Here is a 17,759-nt window from a genome sequence, read left to right as displayed (position 1 = left end):
TAAGAAATATCTTTCTCATAATCAGACTGTTGTAAGGTGGGCCTTGCTGCTTTGGGGCAGTTGAGTTCTCTTCAAGGAGGAAATCAAGTACAGCGGGGGTGCTGTCCAGCCAAAGGTTATACTACATGATTTTTAAGATTAGTCCCCAGCCCCCGAAATTCCTTAACTCTATTTTAGCATTCCGAAGAGCACATGCAAAGGACACAGATTCAGACATTAATCATGCCTCATTTGAAGTCTAGATACCTCCTTTGGAAACGTACTCCCAAGCTTTCTATTTATAGTTTGAACATCTCTACAGTTCAAAATAAGAAGTCTCCTTTTAAAAAATGCTCACTTTCAATAAGTTAGAATGACTAAGATAACTGTAAGAAGATCAATATTTTCAGCATCAGGTGTGGAAGGATAATTTTTCTCACAATAATTCAACCTACCTGAGACCCTGATAATGAGCTGCAGCATGAGAGCTAGGAAAGGTTTCCAAAGGACCTGTTAAAAAATGTAAGCTGCTCTAATAGGGACAGAAATTAATAGAAATTAGGCGATCGATACAATAGGAAGACATACTCTTTCTTCATTAGTAAAATTTTGAGGTTTAGGGTTCTATTGCTAAAATATCATAAAAGGGTGTGGAGAACATAAATGTAACAGGAAACAGGAACTTCAGCATAAACAGTGCTCACTGAGAGCTCACAAGTGCTTGCACATTGCTCCCCGGCTCAGATTCACCTTATTTTGGCTGTGCTCTAACTCATTCCCTTCGTTAACATTTTCTGTGAACACTGGTTGCTTTCCATAGGGACCAAAACCACAAACTAGAGAGAATGACCACACTTCCTTCTCATGAATAGTGAGAAGGGAAACATTTTTTCCTTGGATGCGATTCTCCAATGAAATTCAATTTCTGCTTTCCAAGAAAAGCCAATTGGCTCCGAAGTTTCTGAGAAGAAACAAGGGGAAAAGTCCAACAGATCCACTCTACAAAACCTAAAGCAAAATCCCAATCTTTCAGCCTCACATCAGCCAATGGGTTAAAACCTGAATGTCTCAGTTGAGTTGCTGAATCCACAGGTGGAAGGTCTTAACTTAGAAAGAGATACTGAGCTCCATTTGTGACCATGCTGAGAAAGCCTTTATGTGTAAGCGAACCCCCGCCTCGGCCCTCAAATATTAAGTTGACACACGTTTCTGGGACGCGGCCTGAATCCTCAAACTTTGGCGGATCTATAGAGACACAATTTTCTGTTTTCTGCTTAACAGGGCTTTCCAGAATTGTCATCAGATGACAGATTACACCACCCATCACAAGGATTCGGGGGTAGCTCGAGCCATCCATTATGGGGCAAAAGCTGTTCCAGCATGAATCGAGTCACAGTGGTAAGGAGACTACCGATACAGCTTTAAGAAATACCCTGGGCATCTAAAAGTTTTCAGAATGCAAACTATGTCAGCTCTGAAAACAAGAGGCACTGCATCATTATGGCAGGAGAAACAAAGCCAGCCCCCTTCTTAAAACAGACCAAAAAAAAGATTGTTTTAATAGGAGAGAAGCATCAGTCATTGATTCTTACTTCATTCACACTTTCTATCCAACCCCATCCATCTTCAGAGTGAAGAGATGACAGAGCCCAGTTCACTTTCTCCCTCTTTAGGCCCCCGCCCATCCTGCTCCTCTGTACCCAAAACACCAAGGCCTACCCACCATTTCAACCTGGAGGCCACAGCTCTATAGAGCAAGTCTTTCTATCTGATGGGCTTGCAAAGCTCTGGTATGCATAAGGACAGGTTTTCATCATGTTACTTTAATGGGGTTGCCTGTCAGGTTAGCGTGAGTGGACAGGGCCTTTGCTAATCATCTTCTAAAATGACCATTTAGTCACTCATGGCTGACCACATCCCACAAAGGAGGGGATGGGAAGACTTAAGGCAACAGAAAAAAAGTCAACAAGCCTAACCAACAGTCCAGAATGTAAAATATTTCATTTTCCTTAAATGCTGCTGCCCTCATTATCTGCAAACAAAAGTTCTCTAGGCAGGCAGTCTCTGCATCAGTGCACCTGCTTAGCATTGGTTTGCTGAGTTATCTTTTTGCTGTGTCTGCAGAAGCCAACTATAACACAATGGGTCGCATCACTTGAGGGTCACTTGAGTCCCTCTACTCTTTGGGTCCCTCCTCCCACCTCCTGCCTTCCCTTCTACCCACAAAACCTTTAACTCCACCATAGCTAAGGATCCCAGATAGCTAAATAAAAGAGGTGGCCTCAAACAGAGAAAAACCCTTAGGTCTCCAGTGTGAATCGCCAATGCCAATCCCCCGTCCCTCCCCTTTTTCCTTAAGACCTGATGGTCTTCAGTCACACATCTTAAAAGAAAAACAAAAAACAAAAACACAAAGACTTACTTGTCTCAAGTCGATGAAGGCCAACTGCAGCGTGTCCTCCTGGAACCCAGGCACCGGGCCGGATCTGGCAAACTCTGTGGGAAAGAAAAGAGGATAAAAAGCGCCTTTAACTAACCATGGACAGGGAGATTGGCAGACGGATGACAGGGAAGACAAGAGAGGCTGGGGGAGAGGAGGACCAAGCTTCTAAGGAGTCATGTCTCTCTCCCTTCAGCTTCTTTGTTTGCCCTTCAAAATTCGTGTCATCAAAACACCATTAATTCCAGCATCCTGACAGCAAGGAAACTGTACTAATTCGACCTGAAATTTATTCCCATGAGCTGCGCTGGGCTTCAGAGTATTTGTTTTGTGAATGGACAAACAACTTGCAAAGGAGGAGGGAGTGGGGGAGAGAAAAAAGTTTTTCCTCTCAACACAATAAAATCTTCAGCTGTGAAACTCTTTTCAGTTCCGAAAGCTATTTATATTTTAGATCGCTAAAGGAATTTTCCAATTTCACGCCTGTCACCTCATTCCCCAAGCATTTATCAAAAAAATATTCCCTGCCACATCATTAATTATTCCCTTACTGATTATTTGCATTATCTCATGAGTGCACTATTGCCAACACACCATGCACACACGCACACACCAGCAGCAGAGGCGCCCAATGCAGTGTTTGGCTCTTGAGCAAAAGAGTATTTGCAGTTATAGAAAAGCCCATCAAAATAAATCTTTCTACAGAAACTTGGGGAACATTTGCACATGTCCTTCTTTCTAATACAGTTTTTCTTCTTGACTTCTACTTCTTATTCCACTTTTGAACATTCTTTTTCTCTTTCCTCTATTCCAATTTAGTCTTAGGTCAAAAAGAACATGAATGCAATTTGCAGTTTACAGTAGTGCCTTGGGTACATGCTCAGTTTATGACTCTGGCTTCTATATCATTAACAAGAAGATAACTTCACAGGGCTACAGGGACAAACACTAGTAACAGTTAAGAATGTCAAATTTTATTGTCCCTAGGCCTGCTTATTATGAAATCAAAAGGTCTTGTGTAAGCCCCCTTCACAGGAGCATGTGTGTGTGTGTGTGTGTGTGTGTGTGTGTGTGTGTGTGCGTGTGCACACACACAGGAATTTAAAAGGTGGACAGTTATTATGTCTTGAATTCTCTCTGTGAAGCCAAAGTGTGATGGACATTTAACATCAATCTACTACTCACCTCAAAAATAACTCTAGGATCTGCTCAAAGCAAATATGAAAAGGAATGCTTTCAATTATAATTTCCTCCAGGAATGAATTTAAGAAATTATCGAGAGTTGATATCATACTTTCCTTTTGAAATTAAATAAAATCCATCAGGATATTTGCATATTTGTCTGGAAAATCACTTCAAACAACTAGTAGCTAGATAGATTCAAATGGCAATGTGTGAACAATGATAGAAATATATGTTCATTAAAAATATTTTCCACCTACAGGCTTCTAAGACATAATAGGTTTTCACAAAATCTTGGCCTAACTTTAAAAAATAATGCTACCCAGTCAAGTTGCAGGGATTATGAAAACAGTGTGTGCCATGAAATTTTAAACAACTTATTAAAGTGATTAAAATATAGCACAAATGTACATAAAAGATTCTTATTTTAGACATTTCAAATAAAAATTATTCATAAATGAAGAAGACAAACTATATACCACAATTCACATAACTAAGTTTCTATTTGCTTTGAAAAGAAAATTCAAATGTCATTTATAAATTAATTCTATCATATGATAACCCAAATGATTAAAGTTTTAAAAGAGTAAAATTCTAAAACTGTACAATACTTGATGAGGGCCTAGTTAATAGAAAGCTTGACATGATCCATCCTTCATATCTTACAATAGCCATTATCTGTGATAACCTTGTATAAAGCAGCTGTTGAAGTCACACGTACAACGTTCCCATTATATGCTCCCGTAGAAAGCAGTTCTTTGAATTAAGGCCACAGCCCCTCTCTTTGACAGCTTTGATTGTCAGATGGTCAGCTTCAATAGGCCTCCCATGCAACGTGGTTTCATCCAAGATTGGTAGATTACTACTACTGCGCCTGCATGACTCAAGGCTATGCTGCATCATTTGAAGTAGGAACCCTATTCGAGTCAAAATGAATGTTCTAGCAAGATGTTCTACTGCCTACACATGAGCAGCACAGGAGAGTTACCCTGCGATGCATGGTTTGAGAGCTGGCTAAACATTCTTGAATCTCCTTATTGGGCATGCTCCCTGGGGCTCACAGGTTAAGCTGATGAAACCCTCAGGATTCTGGATGTGATACATACTTAGTTCTCAGAGTCTCACTTTATAGACTTCATTTTTATGACATACTGAATCTTCCAGATTCCCAGAGGACATGGTGGCCTTTTAGACTTGACTTTCCTTTTATAAATCAGAAAATCAAACAATGACAACTGCATCAAGATATGACAAAGTAAAGATTAATTTTCATGTAGAGCTTATGGAAATGTCTAATTACAATATAGTCAACTTTATATTTGTATTTTTTCTCATTGTCTTATGTGTGTGATTGTTGTCATCCCATGTCGATAGTAAACTCCTTAAGGATAAAGAACATATCACAGAACCTAACAAGTATTCAAAACAGTAAATGTGTATCAAATACTTATATATTAAGTAAATAAGTTACAAAAATAGCAAGATTCAGTAATCATACAGACTCTTCACTGCCAATAACAATCTTTTGATCGAAACAGGGAAGGTGTTATAACATGAGTATCGATGAACAGGCTTTAGGAATTTATAAGTTCCCTAAAATTAGGTGCACAATGAGTTAGGGCAGTGGTCGGCAAACTGCGGCTCAAGAGCCACATGCGGCTCTTTGGCCCCTTGAGTGTGGCTCTTCCACAAAATACCATGGCCTGGGCGAGTCTATTTTGAAGAAGTGGTGTTAGAAGAAGTTTAAGTTTAAAAAATATAGCTCTCAAGAGAAATTTCAATCGTTGTACTGTTGATATTTGGCTCTGTTGACTAATGAGTTTGCTGACCACTGATTTAGGGGATAGACTCTGGGGTCATAAAAATCAGAGTTTGAGCCCAAGTTCCCCTAGCTCTATGGCCACGGGAAAATTAATCTCCTTACACTTCGATGTCTTTATCTCCAAAATGAGGATAACAGTGCATTCCTTATAGTGCTGCTTTGCTGATTGCATGAAATAACACATGTAAAGCAGTTGGCAGAGTGCCTGGCATATCATAATTGATTATCATTACAATTAGTTTTTGGTGTGAATATGCATTTCTCTGGGAAGAAGATTCATAGCTTTCACTGAGTTCTCAGAGGGTTGATGACCAAAGGTTAAGAAATAATTGTAAACCCAGGACAAAACACTAAAAGAAATTCAGTTACCATTCAGCGAAGAGTTGGCATTGCAAATTTATTTATAGGCAAGTACCTCAGTGCTTCACTGAAAGGAAGTTAATATGATAATTAGCCACAGCAATTTTCATTGCTATTATTTTAAAAATTCAGTAAGTGCATAAAATACATATCTAATTTGTGACTCAATGTATCTTTGAAAACATGATTATTGTCCTAGAGTCAATTTTTTTAGATATATCAAAAATGTTGTTTGCATAAGAAAGTATGAATATTTAAAAAAATAAAATGAAAATTTGTATATAGTCTGATTTCAACTATATAAAATGTAATATGCATTGAAGACACTCATTTCATAATGTTAACTGAGACTGTTACTGAGAGGAAGTTTATAAGAGGGCTTTATTCTTTTTATATCTTATAATTTTTAAAATGAGTATAGGCCACTTTTATAATCAGAGAAAATGAAATAGAAGAATACATACACACACCCCAAATTATTTAGTGTGCTCATTTAGTAGTACTTTTTCTAGTGAAAAGAGATATAAGTTGTTCAAGATTTATCATTATCACCTGGGATTGATTTACACAGCCAAATTCCCAGGTGATAGAATGTGCCTGATAATTTTGAATTAAAATGATAGAAAGGAGGAAAACCACACACAGGAGGGGGCAAGAAGCTCCCAGCCAAAAACACACTGATGCACGCACAAATTGATTCTATGGACACACAAGTCTCTTCAGAGTCACAAATGAAAACCTTCCTCTTTTGACACCACAGAAAGGGGAACATGCAAGCAATTCTGGCCAAAAGGAGCCAATGAATAAATAGGGCACAATGCACCAGTCCCTTTCTGGACTTGCCTCAGGATTCCAATATCTATAGGAATGGTTAGGCAATACCAAAGTTTCCATAACCTGGAGTTCTACAGAATGGCCTCCCTATTGCAAAAATAACAGGGTGTTTGTTCTACTTAGCACAGAATCAAACCTCACCTTTGACCATCTCATATGACTTGGGCACTGACAAGTTCCAATGAGGCTGGCAAGAAAGCTTCCTCTTAGAAAACTTGTTGAAGTTGGCAAAACCCCTGAGCAGCACCAAACCATCCTATAGAAAGCCCTCTCTCCTCAGCAGCTCTTCCCTGCCCTGGTCCAACAAGGGATGGATTCCCAGAGTTGAAACTGGTATCACTTTGCAAATGTGAAAATCTTTTCAAGAGTAAATCGCCAACTCATTGGGTTTAATGAAGGATTTATTTTCATTAAACATAAATTAAAAGGAGGTGTAAAAGTTACAGAAAAGAAGGCATACTATTTAAGTGAAGATTTAACCAGGGAAAGAAGTTCACATGAAAAGAGTATTTTACCTACCAAATAGCCAACATTTCCTCACATTCTCACATACATACAATTAAACCTATGAAGTATGACAACCATTTTTTTAAACAATATTAATTTCTCAAAAATATCCTGTAGGCTTACATTTCTAATAATATTCATATTATAATGAAATGGAATTAGTAAAGGAGGAAAAAAAAGAGGGATTCCACTAATCTCAAAATGCTTTCTAGATTTCCTAAAGGCCGATCTTAAAATTACTAAATTTGTCACTTAAAGGGGGGGAGGAGAAATATGTTTTAATTCAAAATTATCAGGCACATTCACATTTAGCTGAAGAAAAACAAAGTATACATTTCTAAAGAGCATAGAACTCTAATTAGAATATTAAAAGGTTGAATCAGTTACAAGGGGCTTTGAGAAGTCAAAATGTCTGCAATCTGTATAGCTAGACAGGACATTTTGGAGTTTATCAAAAGCAAGTTGTGAGAAACAAAATATAAAACCAATTCTTCTGAATCTTTGCAAATTGTCCACAGAACAAGAGTAATTTTCAAAGGAAGATGAACAAGAAGATAAATTTTATTTCAGAAAAATAAAACTACTACAATACCTGGCAAATAGGAAAAATAAAATTGTTAGAAGAAAACATTTGTTCAAATAAAAGAAAGTTGAAAAGACAGTAAACAACATTTTAACCAGTGGTCCCTGAATAACATCATATACTATGGCTCCCAATGAATTTCCAGCCCAGACACTGGACGTGATAGCGTCACCATCCCTCACTGAAAGGCTGAGGGATTTGGCCAAAATGCCAGGAGAGAAAGAAAACTCAGTACCTGGGAGCGCAAAATATGTGGAGTACTTGTTTATATCTTAAGATCATGTCAGGTCACATGTGGTTTTTGTGGGATTGAAAAAATAAGAGCTGCTGTTGCTATATTAACATAATGGTTTCCTGGTATCTGGCTCTCTGGAGCAATAGATAAGGAGCGTGCTAGACTACAAAGTGTGGCTCTAGGGAAGCTAAAGCCTTCTTGCATCACTTCACACTGGCTCCACTAAGCTAATTACAGAGAGGAGATGATGGTGCCCACAGGGAATGCACTCAAGGCCCTGCTGGTCAGAGAAAGGTGGGCCAGAACATAAGGAAATAAGAATTAAGGTGAGAGATATCAATAAGACAGAGGGGTGGGGGTATGGGAGGGAAAAGCTCGTTGGAGATTTCAACTGACTGCACAGGATGTCCCCCAAAAATGTAGCTCAATTTTGAAAATGCAATGTATTTTAATAAACACTGCCTTTATAATGATTCAAGTGTGTGTATACATTTTTGGGGGCCACCCTCTATTTATAAAGTGTGCTTGTATGGACATGTGATCATAAAAACAGCTACCGTTATTTATCCAGGGTATGCCTCTGTGATGTAAATTATTCTTTGTTTTTGTATTTTAAATATGTAAGTCACTAGATCTTGTACCTTGAGAAGGGCAGAGGACAGTACAGGCCAACTTGAACTTAATTCTCAAAGTTTCTGTGAGAGAAAACTGATAATAATAAAGTCTGATAGCAAATGCCAAACCAGTACTCCAGATTTATAAATAATTTTTAAAGTTTAATTCTCCAAGATCCTTTTGCTTTGAAAGACAATTAAAAAGTAGGACAGATAGACATAGCTTTTTAATTATCAGGGAGTGAATCCTCTAGAACAGTGGTTGGCAAACTGGCTCGTGAGCCACATGCGGCTCTTTGGCCCCTTGAGTGTGGCTCTTCCACAAAATACCATGGCCTGGGAGAGTCTATTTTGAAGCAGTGGCATTAGAAGAAGTTTAAGTTTAAAAAATTTGGCTCTCAAAAGAAATTTCAATCGTTGTACTGTTGATATTTGGCTCTGTTGACTAATGAGTTTGCCGACCACTGCCCTAGAAGCTAGGAAATGGCCATAGGAATGAACTTTCATGCTGCTGCTAAGTAAACAGGTCCATCAATCGCCATCTGGCTATCCCTTGAACATACCACTGAGAGGAAATGAGAGTCCAGGCACTTGCAGTGACTGGTGTCAATGATAGCACACATTCACCTGGAGTGGGAAGCTCTCTTATGAGAAATAAACATAGAAAATGGGAGAAGCTGATTTCTATGCCTTGTTTAACATCTATATATATAAAAGGCTAAGTGACCATCTGTCCATCCGTCTGACTGTCTGACTGACCAACCAGCTGGTACATATGACATGCACTGGCAATTTAAAAATAAATGTTGACTCACGCGTGTGCAATACATATAAATTTCTCACTGGCACCAATGGTACGTGTGTTTTAATTTTATAATACTACTAGAGGCCCGGTGCATGAAATTCGTACATGGGGGGGTGTCCCTCAGCCGAGCCTGCACCCTCTCCAATCTGGGACCCCTCGAGGGATGTCCGACTGCCCATTTAGGCCCGATCCTGGCTCCCAACTGCTCGCCTGCCTGCCTTCCTAATTGCCCCTAACTGCTTCTGCCTGCCAGCCTGATCACCCCCTAACCCAGCCGTGGGCAAACTACGGCCCGTGGGCCGGATCCGGCCCGTTCGGCTGTTCTATCCGGCCCGCGGAGCCGAAAGAGCGGAGGGTTCTCTTGCTCTCCCCTCCGCTCCTTCACCAGCAGCAGTGTTAACATGGCAACGTCAGGAAACACGGCCGCAGCTCCTTCTTCTGAAGTGGGAGGATTTATATCTGCCCATTCAGTAGAAGGAACAACCTCTCAATCTTCCAGAGGCTCCTTGTAATGCCCGCGGACGCGTCTCCCAACATCACCCTGGGAATGCGTAGACATGTTATCGTGGTGATGTAGGGAGACACGCCCCTGGAGAGCACAGTATCAGAGCCTTTCTGAGGTAAGATTAAGAGCTCTACTCAAACACAATTTTTTCCTGTTCCCACATTCTGTACATCACAATGACTTGTTAATAAAACAACAAAGACTTTCAGCTTTTAGGGCTTGTATCCACTGCAGTTTTTTTTTCCCACTGCGGAAGCGCGCAGCAGGGAAAAAGACACACAGAGGACATGTCACACTAGCCATGCTGCGGCTGCATTTTTTTGCTGATATGGATGCGGTATCAGTAATGCTACCGTGGCAACTAACCGCATGTGTTAGTGGCAAAACAAATGCATTTTGCGCTGCGTTTGCTTCTCCCCCTTGTGCCTGTAAAAATTCGTGCTACAGGGCATTTGTGTTAACATGCACCACTGCACATTAGCATCAACGCAAACATGATGGAAACCTGTGTACCCTGCATTAACCCTAGCTGCGCTGCATTGCAATACTGCACCACACTGCAACGGCAGCACGGCTAGTGTGAACAAACCCTAATTCAGTGGGTTGAACAAAAAGATTGTATAGAAATGTGATGAACTAAAGATTTTATTACAAAATCGCTTAACTTCAGGGTTTCAGAAATAACTGGACAAATGAAAAAGTGAAAATCAAATGTTCATATCTAATACTTGGATAAAACCCTTTCCTGGTAATGACAGCCTGAAGTCTGGTACTTATGGACATCACCAGATGCTGGGTTTTCTCCTTTGTAATGCTCTGCCATGCTGTCACAGTAGGGTATATATATAAATATCCTGCCATTTCCAGCTTGTAATAAGAAAAACTGTTGCAATGGGCATTTAAAAGTGGCACTTGGTTGTTTTTATAGAGTCCAGTGGATGCAATCTGACATTGATAATGGGCTCTTTCACACTATGTGCACTGCGGCTGTTTTTTGCCAGTAACGGAAGTGCTAGTGGTAACTACTGGTTACCCATGTTTTGCACTGCCCTAGCACCTCCCATACAAGTGTGTCTGGAAGACACAGCAATGTGCAGCTATGTGTGTTACCATAAACAAAGGGCCTGTGAGAAAGATACACAGGTTTCCTATGGAGGAAAGGGGTTGTTCTCTATGGTCAGGGTGTGCCTCTGTCCCATGTCTGAACGTTTTCAGATGATTTTGTTATATATATATATTTTTAGAAGACCCAAAATGTTATAGTAGAGCAAATTTAATCACTTGTTTTTATACTTTACTGTCTTATTTTAGTAAAGAATTTAATAAGAGAATGGTACTGTTGGTTTTAGCCCAATATTAAACATGAGTGGACCAAAGGAAAGGAAAGTGGACAATGAATGCCGAGTGTTTAAGAGGGAGTGGATAACAAGATATTTTTTCACCAAAGTCCGATCAATGCCAGTATGTCTGATATGCCAGGAAACACTTGCAGTCTTCAAAGAGTACAATCTCAGCCATCACTTTGCCACAAAGCATGGCAACTATGCTAGCAAGCAGTCACCTCAAGAACGGGAGGCTACTGCACAGAGGTTGATGGCTAAATTACAGGCTCAGCAAAATGTCTTTCACAGACAAACTGCAATTCAAGAGACAACTACCAAAGCAAGTTTTATGCTATCATTCAAATTAGCAAAAGCTAGCAAAACTCTCTCTGAAGGCGAGTTTTTTTTTTAAATATATTTTATTGATTTTTTACAGAGAGGAAGAGAGAGGGATAGAGAGTTAGAAACATCGATGAGAGAGAAACATCGATCAGCTGCCTCCTGCACACCTCCTACTGGGGATGTGCCCGCAACCAAAGTACGTGCCCTTGACCGGAATCGAACCTGGGACTCTTCAGTCCGCAGGCCGACGCTCTATCCACTGAGCCAAACCGGTTTTGGCTGAAGGCGAGTTTTTGAAAGAATGTATGATAGAGACAGCAGGTCTCTTGTGTCCAGAGAGCAAAGGCAAATTTGAAAAACTCAGCTTATTGCGCAGGACAGTGACTCGTCGAGTGGAACTGATTGATGAAGACTTGGCCAGCAAGTTAAATAGTAAGGCAGAGTTCTTTAAGTTTTATTCACAAGCATTGGATGAAAGTAATGACGTAAAGGACACTGCTCAGCTCTTAATTTTTATCTGAGGGATTAGTGACAATTTTGAAATTACGGAGGAGTTTTTAGCCATGGAGCCACTGAAAGAAAAAACACGGGGAGAGGACTTGTATGACCGGGTGTCTACTGTCATCGAGAAAATGAAGCTACCATGGAGTAAACTTGCTAATGTCACGACAGATGGATCTCCAAATTTAACTGGAAAAAATGTTGGACTGCTAAAAAGAATTCAGGATAAAGTGAAAGAGGAGAACCCTAACCAAGATGTTATTTTTCTTCACTGTATTCTTCACCAGGAATCATTGTGCAAGTCTATATTACAACTTAATCATGTTGTTAATCCAGTCGTAAAGCTTGTTAATTTCATTCGAGCAAAGGGACTTCAGCACCGTCAGTTTATTAAGTTTCTGGAGGAAACTGATGCGGATCAACACGACTTACTTTACCACTCTCGTGTCCGCTGGTTGAGTTTGGGCAAAGTTTTCCAATGAGTGTGGGAGCTCAAAGAAGAGATTGGTGCATTTTTGAAATTAAAGGGGAAGTCTGACGAATTTACTGAGCTGAGTGACAAGAATTGGCTGTGTGACTTTGCATTTGCTGTAGATATATTTTCACATTTGAATGAGCTAAATGTGAAGCTACAGGGAAAAGATCAGTATGTACATGACATGTACACTAATGTGAAAGCCTTTAAATCGAAGCTGATTTTCTTTTCCAGACAAATTTCAGACAAAGTCTTCACTCATTTTGCCACACTAGCCACACAGAAGGAGACCATCCAAAACGTGAAGAAATACAGCAAATCACTGGATGACCTGCATGCAGAATTCTGTCGTTGGTTTTCTGATGTTGAAAAAATTGACCAGTCACTTCAACTGGTGGCCTGTCCTTTGTCACAAAACCCTGAAACAGCACCAGAAGAGGTGCAACTGGAACTCATCGATCTTCAGTCTGAATTTGTCCTAAAGGAGAAATTCAGCTCTCTTGAACTAAGAGACTTTTATGCTTCACTTAATGAAGCCACTTTTCCAAACATCCAGAGGATGGCACAGAAGATACTGGTGCTGTTTGGGTCAACCTATGTTTGTGAGCAGACATTTAGCATCATGAACATCAACAAAGCCCCTCACAGATCCAGCTTAACTGATGAACACCTCAGATCTATCCTGAGAATAGCCACAACAAAACTAACTCCAGACTTCGATGCATTAGCTAAAAAAGGAGACCAACAACACTGTTCCCACTGAAGTTGATGTTTTAAAGACCAAAAACCTTTCAACCCAGTCTACATTGCCATCTACATCTACGTCCCGGGCATAATTTGCAAGTTGCACTAAAGAAAATGTTTAATTTACTGTTTACACATTTTGTTCTTTTCTGTTTGTTTTAGTTTTAAATTATTTTATTATATTTAAGTTTAATTTGAAAGGCTTTTGTACCTTTCCTTTGTTAGGCAATTTTATTTTGCCTTTGCCATCTTCAATATAAGGTATGTTATTGTGCTATGATTCCTCCATTTTTTGAAGTTTCAAGTTATAATAATTAGTGTTTACATTCTTCTTGTTAAAATGTTTGAAATGAATAAAACTATTGAAATAAAAAAAAAAGACCATACCCTTTTATGTAATGATGTTTACTTTGAATTTATATTAGTTCACACAAACACTCCATCCATGCTTTTGTTCTGGCCCTCCGGTCCAGTTTAAGAACCTATTGTGGCCCTCGAGTCAAAAAGTTTGCCCACCCCTGCCCTAACCACTCCCCTGCCAGCCTGATTGCCCCTAACTGCCCTCCCCTGCAGGCCTGGTCACCCCTAACTCTCCTCCCCTGAGGGCCTGGTCGCCCCCAACTGTGCTCCCCTGCAAGCCTGGGTCCCCCACAACTGCCCTCCCCTGCAGGCCTGATTGCCCACAACTGCCCTCCCCTGCAGGCCTGCTCCCTCCCAACTGCCCTTCCCTGCTGGCCATCTAGTGTCCACATGGGGGCAGCCATCTTTGACCACATGAGGGCAGCCATCTTGTGTGTTAAAGTGATGGTCAATTTGCATATTACTCTTTTATTAGATAGGATAATATACATACTATTTTGACATGTAATTTTTTGCAGTAATGTAATCACTGCACAAATCTTTTCTAATTAATTTCCTTTCAATGTGTACAAATCTGTGCACTGGGCCACTAGTGTAATAATAATTAGTAAAACAGTTCAATAAAATTAGTTGGTTTCATCCAGTAAAACAAACTAGAAAACAATTCTATTCAAGGTCTAAAGAAAGAGATGATGTAAGTTCCTACAGTGTCATGAAGTCTAGGGGACACTGGGTGCCTTTGAAGAAACACAGTGCTACTCTTCATCTAAAGAAATTATATTCTATTTTTTCTTTTGTTTCCCTTGTCCAAGGAAATATATCAGAAAAAATATTGCTACAAGAAATGTCCAAGATTTAACTGCCTTTGTTTTCTTCTAGGATTTTTATGATTTCGGGTCTAACATTTAAGTCTTTAATCCACTTTGAGTTTATTCTTGTGTATGATGTAAGAAGGTATTCTAGTTTTATTTTTCTACATGTATCTAATTTTCCCAGCATTATTGTATGTTTTTGCTTCCTTTGTCAAATATTAATTGACCACAAAGGTGTGGGTTTTGTTTCTGGACTTTCTACTCTGTTGCGCTGGTCTATATATTTGTTTTTATGCCAGTACCATATATTTTGATCTCAGGTAGTGTGATTCCTCCAATTTTGTTTTTCTTTCTCAAGATCACTGTGGCTATTAAGAGTCTTTTGTGGTGCCATATAAATTCTTGGAACATTTATTCTAGTTCTGTGAAATATGTCATTGGTATCTTAACAGGAATTGTGTTGAATCATAGATTGCTTTTGGTAGTATGGATATTTTAATGATGTTAATTCTTCCTATCCATGAACACAGTATATGTTTCCACTTACTTGTATCTTCTTCAATTTCTTTCCTCAGTGTCTTTCTGAATATAGGTCTTTTACATCCTTGGTTAAAACTAAAAAGTTTTGCTTGGTTGGCATGACTCAGTAGTTGAGTGTTGACCTATGAACCAGTAGGTCACAGTTAGATTCCCGGCATGGTCCCCAGTGTGGGGCATGCAAGAGGCAGCTGATCAATGATTCTCTCTCATCATTGATGTTTCTGTCTCTCTCTCCCTCTCCCTTCCTTTCTGAAATCAATAATAATAATAATAATAAATAAATAATAATAATAAATTAAAACAAAAAAGTTTTTGCACTGCAAAGGAAGCCATCAACAAAATGAAAAGACAACCCAACTCATAGATAGAGGACAGACTGACAACTGTCAGAGGATAGGAAGTAAGGAGCTGGGTGAAAAAGGTGAAGTGATTAAGCAAAAAACCCCCACAAAACTCATAGACACGGATAACAGTATGGTGATTACCAGAGTGGAAGGGGAAATGGGGAAGGTAGAAGAGGGTATAGGAGATATAAATGGTGATGGAAGGAGACTTGACTTGGGGTAGAAAACACACAATACAATATGCAGATTATGTATTATAGAATGTATACCTGAAACCTATATGATTCTATTAACAAATGTCACCACAATAAATTTAAAAATAAAAGAAATTTTAAAAAATATTCTAAATGAGAGATAAGAATACTTTCACTGCATTCACTAAATCAAACAGAGTGACTTTTGCATTGTGTGATTATTTGTAGAGGAAGAAGTTGCAGAAAAATGCCATGCCATATCATACTGGACTTTCCCTTAATATTCTACAGAAACATAACAGCCAAAAAAGAAAACTACAAAGGATGTCCTAGGACTTGAGCCTACATCCCGGAATTCTATAATTGAAAGGAGCCTTAGTAATTACCAAGAACTTGCACAGATGAAAAAATTAAGGCCAAAATGGTTGTTAAGTCAGTGAACCAGTTAGAATCAAATCCCTCTCAGTCTATTTCAATATGCATCCCCCACCTGGAATGTCTAAAAACAAATATTAACTTTACATGTTCCTTTATATACATACTAGAGGCCCAGTGCACAAAATTCATGCACAGGTAGGGTCCCTAGGCCTGGCCGGTGATCAGGGCCTATCAGGGCCTTCCTTCCCCCAGCTGCCAGCTGCTGGCTGGGGCCTTCCTTCATTCCGGGCTGCCCCCTGGTGGTCAGTGCACATCATTGTGAGAGGTCAAACTCCTGAGGGGACAATTTGCATATTAGACTTTTATTATATAGGATTACACACTCTTTTCTACTTAGTTAGGAAACAATAAAATCATGAAGTTATACAGATTTATGTAAAGTCACACCTCTCCTCTGATATTCCAAATGCTTTATGATTTTGCAAAATAAGGGCCAATTTCATAATAGTTCTTTAAAACTATGGTGAGAAGAAGCCTCTCCCAGTTGGGCACCAGCAGTGCTTCTGTGCATAATCTCTAGGACCACTGAGGATCTGTCGTAAGAGGGTGGGCTTCCTGAGAAATGAGAAAGACTGGTATTCTGAAGAAGTAACTTTATACCCTTGATATTTTTACTATGCTTTTAAGGACTTAATTTTATCCATGTGTTTGTTAAGCACTGATTACTCTGTTGTATGAATATATACACAAAGCTATGGCTATTTGAAATTTTACATGGAGAAAGAATTCTGTACGGCATTTAACATAACAGTGAAAACCAATTCCCCTAGAAAAGCACTGTCCAAATAGAAATGCGAGCCACATGTGAAATTTAAGAATTTCCAATGGATACATTAAAAAAAGAAAAATTAATTTTAAAATTAATAATATCTTATTTGACCCAATATATCTAAAATATTTTAATATCAATGTGAATTAATATTTTAAATATTATTCAATGATTTTTTTTCAAAATCCAATATGTATTTTACACTGACCACACATCTCATTTCCGTGAGCTGCATTTCAAATGCTCACAGCCACTTGTAGCTAGTAGCTGTAATATTGGTCAGCACAGCTTTGGATGATGTTAATTGTAATGAATGTAAACCAAAATGAAATATGCAGAGAAGGACTTCAGATTTTGAAGTGATAAAAAAGAGCACTCCCAAAATTCATAACAATCTGAAATCTATTTTTACATTGGCTATGAAATAAGGATTAAAGCACATGTCCACAATCTATATTATGGATTTATTCAGCTCATATTTTTAAAATGTCAGTCACTGAGATGGCTGTATGCTTTGTAAATTCTTCACCACGCCTGTCAGTAAATTTTTATATCACCTCCCTATTAATCCTTATGCTAGTATTCTTACCTTTCTTCTCTTCATCCCATTTTCCCTTTTTCAAAAAGAAAATATGTTTTTATTGAAATTTTAGAGGGAGAGGGAAAGAAAGAGAGAAACATTGATGTGAGAAACATTGATCAGTTGTCTCCTGCAACACACCCAACAGGGGATTGAATCCGAATCTGGGCATCTGCCCCCACTGGGAATCAATCTGGCAATCTTTTGGTGCATGGACCAACGCTCAACCAACCAAGCCATGCTGGCCAGGGCCCATTTTCCCTTTCTTATATTTAGCTTATTATTTTTCAATGTATCCTGTTGAAAGTAGTCTTAGACCATTTGTGAGAAACAGTAGAATATAATTTTTTTAAATGATGATAGTTGATTAGCATATAAGTTTCAGGACAAAGTTCTCTGTCTCCGTTACCCAGCCAATGATGACAGTAACAATCTTGATCTTTAACTGCAAAATGTTTTATAAGTGTACAAT

The 17,759-nt window shown here is 39.0% G+C and overlaps 1 protein-coding gene across 4 annotated transcripts in view; it reads right to left on the bottom strand.

Moving 5' to 3' along the window:
- The window catches only part of EXOC6B (exocyst complex component 6B), a 529,977-nt gene that overhangs the window by 122,795 nt on the left and 389,423 nt on the right, over positions 1 to 17,759 (bottom strand). For all 4 annotated transcript variants that reach the window (XM_080685494.1, XM_080685493.1, XM_080685495.1 and 1 more), the window contains one exon: positions 2,402 to 2,475. In XM_080685494.1, coding sequence (XP_080541620.1) covers positions 2,402 to 2,475 — 74 coding nt within the window. The remainder of the gene's footprint in view (positions 1 to 2,401; positions 2,476 to 17,759) is intronic.

The sequence above is a fragment of the Plecotus auritus genome (genome assembly GCF_963455305.1).
Source record: "Plecotus auritus genome assembly, chromosome: 8".
In the NCBI taxonomy this organism is placed as follows: Eukaryota; Metazoa; Chordata; class Mammalia; order Chiroptera; family Vespertilionidae; genus Plecotus; species Plecotus auritus.
Note: the sequence above shows the minus strand (reverse complement) of the source record. Positions and strands in the feature narration are given on the sequence as shown.